This window comes from Brachyistius frenatus, unplaced genomic scaffold, assembly GCF_029030835.1.
Source record: "Brachyistius frenatus isolate BFR_SWC_R1_liver_20210118 unplaced genomic scaffold, ASM2903083v1 Contig_136, whole genome shotgun sequence".
In the NCBI taxonomy this organism is placed as follows: domain Eukaryota; kingdom Metazoa; phylum Chordata; class Actinopteri; family Embiotocidae; genus Brachyistius; species Brachyistius frenatus.
In genome coordinates, this window is record NW_027210735.1 from 964,379 (window position 1) to 975,828 (window position 11,450).

General features: G+C 41.6%; 1 protein-coding gene across 1 annotated transcript; it reads right to left on the reverse strand.

Annotated features, from left to right (window-relative positions):
• Window positions 1-8,705: 8,705 nt before the first annotated feature.
• On the reverse strand, window positions 8,706-11,074 carry LOC138630536 (homeobox protein six1b). Its single transcript, XM_069714950.1, has 2 exons — window positions 10,222-11,074; window positions 8,706-9,399 (listed from the first exon to the last, which is right to left on the reverse strand). The coding sequence occupies exons 1-2, from the start codon at window positions 10,779-10,781 to the stop codon at window positions 9,105-9,107; spliced, it is 855 nt and encodes a 284-aa protein (XP_069571051.1). The 5' UTR covers window positions 10,782-11,074; the 3' UTR covers window positions 8,706-9,104.
• Window positions 11,075-11,450: the final 376 nt, after the last annotated feature.

Consider the following 11,450-nt stretch of genomic DNA (forward strand, 5'->3'; position numbering starts at 1 on the left):
ACGGGTTCAGGAGTTCTGCCCTCTGTGTAAATGAGTGTACAGCATTACTAAGTGGAGGGTGTGAATGTACATGTGTAAGAAAGTGTTGAGGCAGAGTAAGGGCACCAGTTGGGATTTTAAGGTTCTATATTTAAACTATCTGGTCTCCAGTTTCTGCAGCTGTCGCCAAGTTTAAGTTCAGCACCTTGAGCCTTTCTCAGTCATGCTCTTGGGTCAGAGTTATAAACCTGCCAAACTCTGAGACGGAGAGAGTGAAGCACAGAATCTCGTCTGCCCGAAAGTTCACATGTCTTCAGGCTTAAGAAAATTGAAGAAATTCCTAAACATGTCCTATAGATAATGTCAGACTAATGCACAGTGAAATGCAATGAAAAGTTATTGTGTATGTCCACAACTAATATCCACTTCCGTCCATGTTTATTGTGTCACTGTGAATTTTCCCATTACCCTCCTGTAATTGTAAAAGAACTAAAACTTTAATCTCACACTTATCTTTTACACTTTTATTTTACTAACCTGAGTCAACAAAGAACCACACAATACAACACTGTTACAGCACTTTTTAATCACTGCCGTGTCTTCTGAATTCTTTGTCAGTTTAATTTAACAACAAAACAGATATTTATAATTGTGCTTTTTAATCCTTCTTATTTATTACAGAATAAAATTGTATTTTTGAAAAGATCTGAATTCATAATTAGTCCTCTGGTTACTCAGTGACATCTCATTTTGTGTCTTTGACACGCACACTGAGTACAGCAGCACAGCTTGTTTATGAGAAATCTGTAATAGCAGGTCATTTCACAGTAAATGCTTTGAACAAACACGAAATAATTAAAAGACATATACAGTACATTCTTTAAAATCATTACAGTTTTCAGTCCCAAATCTGGAAACCCTAATAGCTATGTCCACTTGCAGATCACAATTGAGTTTCTATTGTTTATGGTGAAGAAGAACTTGGCATTAGAAAGAGAAAATAGAGATAATGTACACTTTTCACAAGAGGCTCTAATCATTGCTAATAAACACAGTTTGGAGTGAAGTATGAATCCCTGACCTGACTGTATAACGGAGGCTTAGTGACTTACTTTACTACCACCATAAAATTCAGTCATGCATTTTTTGTTTTACTTTCTTTTATTGAGATGTTTTTCAGTATATTATTTTCTGTATAGTCTGTATGAAGTCATCACACATGCTGTTGTAAGAAAAGGAGCCATGGATTTGAAAGTTTCAAACACTAGTTCTGAGAATATTGACTTTCATTTGATGATTATGCCAAGCAACTGTTAAAACAAAATATTTGGCTTTATTGATGGAGTATCGACACGAATGTCTGCCGAGTTGCTGAATGCAGCTTTTGAATCTTTTGGACTGAGAATTATCTGACGAACTGATGTGTGACTCCTCCATCTACTGCAGGCACGAGCAGTCTGATTGGAGACATGAGCAGGAGGATGATGAGAGGGACTTCTTCCTCAGTGCAGCTTCTGTGATGGGTAAGTGACTCTGAAATAATTCAGTGTGCCTTCATATAGACCTTTCAGTCATTCTGGTAGAGTGTGATGACAACTCTTCTGTGCATAATTACAGCTGCCACATGATAAACATGTTTCCCACATATGACAAAGCTCCTACTAATTTAGCTCTTCAGCCTGTACTTTGTAAGTAGTAAAACAATCAGTCATTATGCAGACAGATAGATACACTAACTCCGTGTCTGCTGAAGTAGCGAGTATACTGTCCAGTGGCAGCTCAAAGCCTAATAACAGAGCTTAGCTGGCATACCAGAGCCGGTGGCACGTTGGTGTAGCAGTAACTCAGAGAGAGCCCGGTAATTACCACCGGCCGCTCACACCATGCTGCAAATGCACCAGTCAGCAGTGAGAGGACCAGCGGAGCATTTCCCCCTCCCTCTGGTGCCAGCCAGGATGCCCCGGTGATCAGCCATGGCACACCACTTGTTAGACGGAAGAAAGTTCTTTCACCAAAACTGTCTGTTTTGCCCTCAACTGCATCAGGGCAAGCAAAAACCTCCCTATTTTCTCCACTTGAACATCAAAAGTCTTTATTTTTTTCTCTCGGCCCTCATCTCGGACACACTTGACTGGAGCTGAAGCACTGAACGGGGAGACATAAAAGCTTTTTCTCATGAGAGGCCCGCTAGAAAACATACTGCAGAGCCGGAATGGGAAGTTTATTTTGCTTGGTGTATGCATATCTGTGGGATGTGGGGCTCTGTGCACAGTGGGCTGCAGGAGCAGAGGAGTTCATCAGTGCAGCACCCTCAGCTCCTCTTCTTCCTCTCTAAACCATGTTATCCTCCTGACTTCGAATTCCTCAGTCATCCTAATTTTATGTCGTCCCTTTTCTTCTTTATCTATCTGTGCTTCCACCACCCTCCCTCTTCTTCTGTCATCTGCAGGCTAAAATAGGCCCAGCAGCTTTTCTCTGGGTCTTTTGTCCCTGCTCAGGGAGACGTTTGGCACACAGAGGATCGTGTTACAACTTTCATTTCCTGAATGTTTTTCTTTTTTCTTTTTTTTCAGCGTGGAACCGAGAAGGGTATTTTACCCCGCTCTGCAGTCTGAAGATGAGGGGCGAGGGGAGTGAGATGGCAGCTCAGATTCGGGCTGCTGTCACTCCAACGTCGGCAAACAAATCAAGTACAAACTGCATATACTGTAGCTGCAGAGTCCTGGTGGAGGGTAGCTGTGGTGTGGTTTGGGCACAGCGGGGGTGTGGATCATGTGTGTGAAGTTGGGAATAGACTGGTGACTTGAGCTATTTGTGAGCCCCAGGATAGGTGAGGTGATGCCCCTCGGGAGTGTGAGGTAGATTTCATTATCCCATATCCCGTACCACTTCCTCTTGTTGTGTCTGCTACACCCCCCCCCCTCCCAAAGCCCCTTGAGCCTGGAACAGAGATGTGTGTTCAGACCCATGGATCTTTCTTGGCTGGGCATAAAAGCAGAAGAACAAGCAGCAGGGCGGGAACAGTCTGTAGAATTATCAATTATTAATCCTGCTATGAAATAATTCCTATGCTAAACTACCTAACCCAGTCATTATGACTAGTTATGTCTGCCTCCTTTAGTGGATCTGGACATAAATCAGCCTTGACGGCATCATTCAAAACTGTGAGGGTCTCTGCATGCAATCGAGTAGATGCCCAAGAGTGAAATAATATTTATAACTAAGCTGTTTTTTTGTGAATTTCTGCAATTTTGTAATTGAAGTCGGTAACTTTACTTTTTCTTTGTCAACAAATCCTCAAAAAGACAAAAAAAACTAGTTTGATCGTGTCTTCATAATTTTTGACTTCTCTGCCTTGTTTCTTGCTCTCCGTGATAACAGTTACTAATTCATTTTAATTATGACACTAACGAAAGTCAACAGCTCAGAGGAATAAACTATATCAGGGTTCAGACACACAGACGATACCTCATTAGGTGTTTTTTTTGTATCATTGGATTTGTTGAAAAAATAAATGCAGAGGGATTACCAGACTTATCCTTTAATTTAGTGTTACTGACAAACTCTAATTGCAAAGCATTTCCCTTCACCTCGACAAATGGAGAGGTATGAAGACATCTGTCCTCTGTTAATGTGACCAAGAAAAAAAAAAAAAAAAACACTGCTTCTACTTCCACTAAACAAAAATAGTGCATTAAGTATTTGTTGAGCTTCCTGCTTTAAAGTTTCCATCTGGTGATAATGAATATTTTTCTCAATGCCAATAAATGAAAAGACCAAAACTAGATGAACTGATCATACTAAGAAGTATTGTGTGCAGCCAAAGCCTCATTATGTCAGATGACATGTTCCTTCATTATGATGAATGTTGGGCACTCTAGTTTATTTGAATTAGTCTCACACACATAACCAGCCGTTCCGCTGCTGTAAACCTTCAACCACTCAACGACATTTGTATTAATCTACTGCCGAAGCACCAACATATGAATTATATACGCCCGTTCCAGCAATGTTTGCAAAAAAACTACAGTGGTTTTGGGGAAAAGAACTGAACCTGTTTCAAGAAATTAGACTATATATTTGGGATTTACATCTTCACTATAGAAACCAGCAAGTTTGAAAGTGGTGAACCAAGAGGGAAGAGACATCAGAGTATGAAGAAGTAGATGAACAGAAAATTGGTTTTGATGATTTCAGTGGATTTTTGTTGACAATAATAAACATAACAGCTTCAACTTTTAAGGATTGTAACATGAAATCAAATAATGACTCGGTTGCAATTTTTTTTTGGAGACAATTTAAAAGAAATTTGCTTTTTATATTTACTCTGTTGGATATAAAGGGATGCACCTGTACTTTCATCAGGATCTTGTAGAGACTACTTCCCCATACTCCGAGCTGCTTCCATCGTAGTTACATTTGGCCTTTCCCTTTCATAAACCATCCACACCTCCCGTCACACATTTATGTCTGCAAATGACATTAACAGAAAGTTCTCACAAAAGTGTTCCAAAAACTGAGGTCACTTTTCTGATCAAACACACAAGACTAATGCTGCTATCACCTTTCTCTCCCTGCTCCAAAAATATAGATATCTGATTCTCCGCAACCAGAGCTGGGTTTTGTCTCAGGAAGGGTTGGTCATATGAGCCTCTGCCTTCTGGCCACATTTCTTTTACACAAGTCCCCTTTTTTTTGTAGACATTTCACGCACGTCTTATCTTGTCTTTTCAGGGCTTTTTTTTCTTCCCATTCCACGTAACACATTAGAAATTTTTCCCCTTTCATCAGGTAATGTATATGATGGCGTCCTTCATTTGACACACAATATGCTATTTAACACCCTAATAGTTAGGGATCGTCTGCAGACTGTCCTCCTCCTGCTCCTCGTGTGTGAACCCTGGGTCATGCATCACTCAGACAACTGGAAGAAGGAGATAAATATTTCTTTCAGCTCTGTCACATAGAAGCTTCCTGAATGGCTTCCTACTCTTGTGAGTGGAATCTGTCTTTGGCTCGCAGCCCCTCCATCACTGTAATTAATTTTTTTTTAGCAGGGCATTGAAATATCTACTCTCACTAGAAATATAGTAGACCTCTAACCGTGTAGAAACAGTGTGAGTTTTACTACAATCACTTATATTTTTTTCTCATATACACACACTCTTAGTCTGGTAAACGTGAGTTACACACACACACACACACACACACACACACACACACACACACACACACACACACACACACACACACACACACACACACACACACACACACACACACACACACACACACACACACACACACACACACACACACACACACACACACACACACAGCCTGTATCTGCCTCTGGGTTCAGCCAGGCAGGAACATTGTCAGATCCATGCATCATTGGTAAGAAAATCTCTCTGCCCCCTCCTCCCCCCACCCCTCCACCACCCTCCACACCACCACCTCCGCCCCTCTGAGGCAGACCTGAAAAGATCCTTTTGTCCCTCATCACCCGCCTACCTCCCCCCGTCTCCCTCTCCCCTGACACACACACACACACACACACACACACACACACACACACACACACACACACACACACACACACACACACACACACACACACACACACACACACACACACACACACACACACACACACACACACACACAGGCAGCGGTTATAGATACCTGGGACAGTCTCACACCCGGCTCCCATGTGCAGTAAAGCTACCTGCAGGCACCAGACCATGCAGAGGCAATTCAGCCCAAAGTTCCTCGGCTTTTGGATTTTGTCCTCTTTCGAGATGCTCGCTGCCGGCTCTGGTGCCAGAGAAAACATTAACCCAGCTGAGGCAGACGGCGCAGGCTCATGCGCGCTACTCTCCATGTTTATTTGCACACGTCAGGGCCCTTCCTGCTGTTGATTTAGAGCCACTGCCACTTACGCCTATGACAAATGAAATACTCTTTTGATGACTCGGACTCTGTTTGCCATCAGCAGCTGTTGTTACTGGCACTGGGCTGCTCGAGGCTGACGTTACCTCCAGTTTTTGTCATCTGGTCTATAGGCCGGAGCATGCCTACCACTTGCACTTGTTGCACGACTGATGGGAGGAAAACACTGATGCAGCAGATACATTTATATACGCAGACTTTGTTACTCCTGGTTCGGAAGCGAGGGATTCGAGCGTGATTAAAAGCACTGTCAGAGTTTCCGTGTCGGATTGATTTTAGTCTCTTGCACATCCTGAAGGTGACTCTGCCTGTCATGTGGCACAGAGCCTGTTTAATCCTTGCTGTGTCTCTACTCTGCCGGACATGTTGTCGTTAGATTAACAGGTATGAGGAGTCTTTTTGGTGGCTTTGTGATCACCTGTTTGTTAATTTGTGAATATTTAGCCACACTATGAGCCAAGAGTGAAGAGCATGTGTTGTGCTCAGAATTGTACAGGGTCTCCAGGACCTCTGCTCTCTGCTGACCTCTGCTGAATGCTACATATGGGCAAATCTGTAACATGATTTTATAGCAAATATGTACATTTTAAAATACCATCAACCATCTTTGTATTTTCATTTATGTTCATCTATCATATTTTCAATAAATCAAATTGACCTGTGCTACAATGCAAAATACTATATTTGAAAAAAGTCCTAGATGCCTTTAATTTGAAAATTTGAACAGTGTAAATAGTCATATGGACATTTTGACTCTTTCTCACACAACAGTCTTAACGTAATGTAAGAATATCACTCATAATGTAGGAATTTTTTCACATATATTATTATATATGCTATTTATTTATTACAGTAACTAGGATAGAAGTACCAAACTTGCCCTGAAAACACATTTCCTCAGTCAGCTCTTTACTGTGAGCAATGCTTGATAAACAATTGATTTCCTGTCTGGGATCTTCCTAGTTATAACTTTTTATAACTTATTTTTGCTTATTTAGTCATAAATGTTTCGAGTCACAGAGCAATGCTTAAATCCAATACTAAAATACTTTACTTTTCTATTTTATGCTACTTTCCACCTCCATTCCATTATATTTCAAGCTGACAAAATGTAGCCACATTTTACTTCACTACATTTGTCTAACAGCAATACCTTAAGATTTTACAAACAAATTAAATGATTAGTTAATAAAATATGATTCATTTTAAGTATAATATTATCTTCATTTCAGCCAACCATAACATTCAATTTAGCTCACATGTTACTGCATCAACAACAATAAACGTGATCAGGGGCCATTCTGCATGACGAGTCATTTTTACTCTTCGTGCTTTTAGTATATTTTATATCTCAGTTTACTTTTAGTTAAGTAAATGATCAGAGTGCTTCTTCCACCAACGATTCTCACATAGGCTACCACATTAAAAATGTAACAATGATAATCACCAAAACCTTGTTGATGGAAGGTCTGACGAGGACAGCTAGACAAACAGCCATACAGAGAGCTGTTTTGGTAGAAATGATATGTTGAGAGAACAACAGTAAGAGTGGGAGAGTGAGGCCTCTGGGATGCAGAATACCTTGAGGTTCCCTCCACTGAAGCTGGGCACCGCAGCACTGCAATCTTTGCAATCAAGCAGTAATGCAAGCAGCGACTGTTTCAGATTATGCTCAGGAAATCCTCGGTGCTCTCTGCTCAAAACAATTTACCCTGACATGAGCCCAAAGAGAGCGTGGGGGGCGGGGGACAACAGAGCTGTCTTCACCAGGTTCCTGCTCTCAGGCCACCATATTCTCATATTCTGTCCTACAAATAGGTTCACTATTATTATTATTGTTGTTGTTGTTGTTGTTGTTGTTGTTATTATTGGTATTTCTGTTGTTGATTATTATGATACCTTATAATACTCTAACCCTGATCTAATTGTTGTTTAATTATTAGTTATATATGTTATAGTTATAACCTATTAGTCTATTATGAAAGCCTATTTGATTTGTTTGGTTTTGTTTTGTTTTTTCATTCTATTCTATCTATCTATAGCCTACACGTCATCAGCCAGTAAACATTTTTTTTCTTTTTTTTGGGGGGGGAGGGGGAGAGAGAGGGGGGGGGTCATAAGGATGTTTGCCCACATAATTTTTTTCTGAAAATCCAGAGCTGGTAAAGGTTGAGTGGTGGCTTTTTCCCATGGCCCGGAACCGACAGAACAAACTCTCAGAGAGAGCAAAGAAAACACGGCAACAAAAAGCCAATGATCCGCGGCACTCGGGCTAAAAATGATGTTTAAAAAAAAAAAAAACTTCGCTTTTTTAGCCAAATATGTAGCCTATTATGAGCAGAGACGAATTCAAAGGAACCAAAGATGGTTCGTGTGTACACAACAGCCTCCTGACAGACAGCTGCTGATATTGACTCCCATTTGTATAATTACATTTCCTTTTATGACTCTTGGTTTATATGAAAAAACAAAGAAGCTGTAGAACAGGATTTAATCTCTCCTGCAGAATTAAGATTTTCTGATGGTCGTTCATGTCCCACCAACGTAGATTTGTTTACGTCATTTCTGCATCTTTAAAAGGCATATCATTCAAGACAACAGCATTTGTCATCACCAAAAATTTGTGATATAAGAAAATTAAATTGACGACTAATTAATGGTAAAATATCACATTATTCCCCGGTTCATTTGGTTTGGGGCGCAGAATCCAAAATACATTAATGGCTATTTTATTTATTTCTCTTTTTCTAAATACACAAATAACACAGAGACGATTGTATTACTTTTGTTTTATTGGAAACTAATTACCATGACTCTAATGAAAACGTTACCTCTTAGTTTCCATCGCAGGAGGTTGATATAATTCTTTTGTTATTTTAACAAAATATCATAAATTAAGCAAATGGGCAGTCCACGTAAGTGTTTCGTTGAGTTAAGAGTTTCAGAAAGGTCCTGTTTGTGTTTTCATGTGCAGGAGATCAGAAAGCCTCCTGTCAGGGGGACATATAAGCGCATTAAGGAATTTTGTTCTAACCAAATTTAACGACAGACAAGTCAGTCTATATTATAAGGTAGGCTACTATAGTGATATTTCATACATGTATTCAATGTTATATCAGTCTTCGTTTTTCTGTTTTTTTGTTTCTGTAAAACATAATAATCTGGCAGCCTCTTTAAGAGCCCAAATCCACAAGACTGGAGGTTAGAGGTCCCAACAAGGAGTCCTGCAGTTGGTGTGGGTGTCCGTGCATGCCGTGGACCGGCTGTGGGGGCCCCAGCCCGGACATGGGGTAAGCGGAGGCTCCGGGGTGGCTCATGTTGCCCTGAAGCAAAAGCGCTGAGTTCTGGTCGGGGCTCTGAGGTGGAGAAAACTCGTCCTCCGAGCTGGACATGAGAGATTTTCCTCCGTCCAAAGGGGACAGCTGGTTCTGTTTGTTGCCGCCTGCGTTGCTGTTTTCACTGTTCTCTCTGGAAAGAACAACGAGGACAAATTTGAGAAAATATTCAAAGTTTAGAAGATGGCATTAGATTAACGAGGCAGGCCTAAAAACATTTTTGGTGACTAGAAAAAGGGCGTAAAGATTGCTTAAAAGTCAACTGTAATTATTTTACTATAACAACAAAAAATAGGTCTTATTGGTGAAAAGTAATATTTAATTCCTTGCCTTGTATTCCTCTTTTACCCACATGATGTTATATTGTATTATTATTTGCTGATAAGCCTGATAAAACTAGTGTGTGACGTGCGTTTTTCTTCTAGTGTAACCTAATTTAACCTTTAACGCACATCTCCAATTGTTGTCCAAAAATGTGCCAATATTTTTTTTATTATTATTATTATTAATTAGCCAAAAGCCTGCATATTGTCTGCATATCTGACTCCTTATAATGTCGATTTAATTAAGGCCTTTACCTAGATTGAGACAAGGCAAACCTTTCTGAACAGAGTTGATCATTTGACAACAACACGCTACTGTTTACCCTCCTTCACTGTCATCAGGACATGTCTGATTTGGTAACTTTGGCAGAACCCATCCAAAATGAGTTAATACATAGCTACAAATTTATATTTAAAGCAAAACGTTTCGTGTAAGAATTCATCTGGTTCTTTTTTCACTTTCTCGCTCCTCTTTTGCTGTCAGAGCACCCTTTGATTCACTTTCTCATATTCTGATTGCTTGTAGACAGTTTGAAAATATTTATTCTCTGTCAAACTTTAATTTTCTCCTTAAACATGTAAATGGTTTTCACTAGAAGTTACAAGCTGCAGGCTGTGACAGTTCCACGTACCTCTCCTTCGCCTCTGCGGCTCTGTCCCTCTGCCGTCTGTTTTTGAACCAGTTGCTGACCTGCGTCGTGGTCAGTCCTGTGGCCTCGGCCAGCTCCCTCTTTTCCCGCGGGGACGGGTAAGGGTTATGCGTGTACCACTCTCTCAGGACTCCCCTGGACTTCTCCTTAAAGCAGTAGCTTGTCTCCTCGCCGTCCCATATCGTGCGGGGCAGCGGGAATTTCCTTCGCACCCGGTACTTCCCTACTGCTCCGAGCGGCCGGCCTCGCAGCTTCTCCGCCTCCACGTAATGCGCCTTCAGCCAGAGCTGCTGCAGCTTCGGGTGGTTGTGCGGTGAAAATTGGTGGCTCTCTAGGATCTTATAAAGCTCTCTGAAGTTCCCCCGGTGAAAGGCCACCACCGCCTTGGCTTTGAGGACGCTTTCGTTCTTGTGGAGGTGATCACAAGCGGGCAGAGACCACAGGAAGCGGCCGAGCCTCTCCAGGTTTCCTCCCTGCTGCAACACCTCGCAAACGCACGCCACTTGCTCCTGCGTAAACCCGAAGGACGGTAATATAGACATGATGTCCGAGCTCGCTGCTCCGCCCGAAACGTTGATATCCAAAGCGATGGCTGTTGTTCAGTTCGTCTATAGTTGTTTTATAGTCTCGTCTCGCAGTCCAATCCAGCGCAATCCTTCCGCGCAGCACGGGCCTATAGGCTATCCACTCCACTCCAGCCCCTGATGCGCGCAGCAGATTGGGATGTTGATTGTTGGGACAATTTGTTCCTGTTGGAGATATGTCAGGCTTAAAGGGAGCCTGTGCGTTTCGGTGATTGGCTCTCCCTCTGCCCTGCACCCTGTACAGCAGAGCAGGACTGAGTTTGCAGCTCCGTTTCCTCCCCAGAGGCAGTGCGTCAGGGGCTGAAATAGGAGCGCTCCCACCTCCCGCCCCCACAGTCCCTCTCCCGCTTCAGCTGAGGGAGCAGAGCAGCACCTAAACACTAATCAATTATTACAGACCTCTTAAAAAGCCGTATTAACGTATTCTGAATATACATCTTCTTTAAATGGAGACTAGACTTTCCACGTGGGACAACCCACACAATGCTTCTCCACACACTAGTAAACCCACAAAAACACAACGCTTTTGTGAAGAGAAAGTTTATTTAAGTTTAGTAAGTAGTGAAAGACCTTTAAATCAAACAGCATATTAATCAGTAATGAACAACAGCTTACATGGACTGTTTT

Coding starts and splice junctions, on each gene's coding strand:
- LOC138630536 (XM_069714950.1), bottom strand. CDS start 10,781: ATGTCTATATTACCGTCCTTCGGGTTTACGCAGGAGCAAGTGGCGTGC. Junction 9,400..10,221: donor GCCGCAGAGGCGAAGGAGAG/GTACGTGGAACT, acceptor TGTTCTTTCCAG/AGAGAACAGTGAAAACAGCA.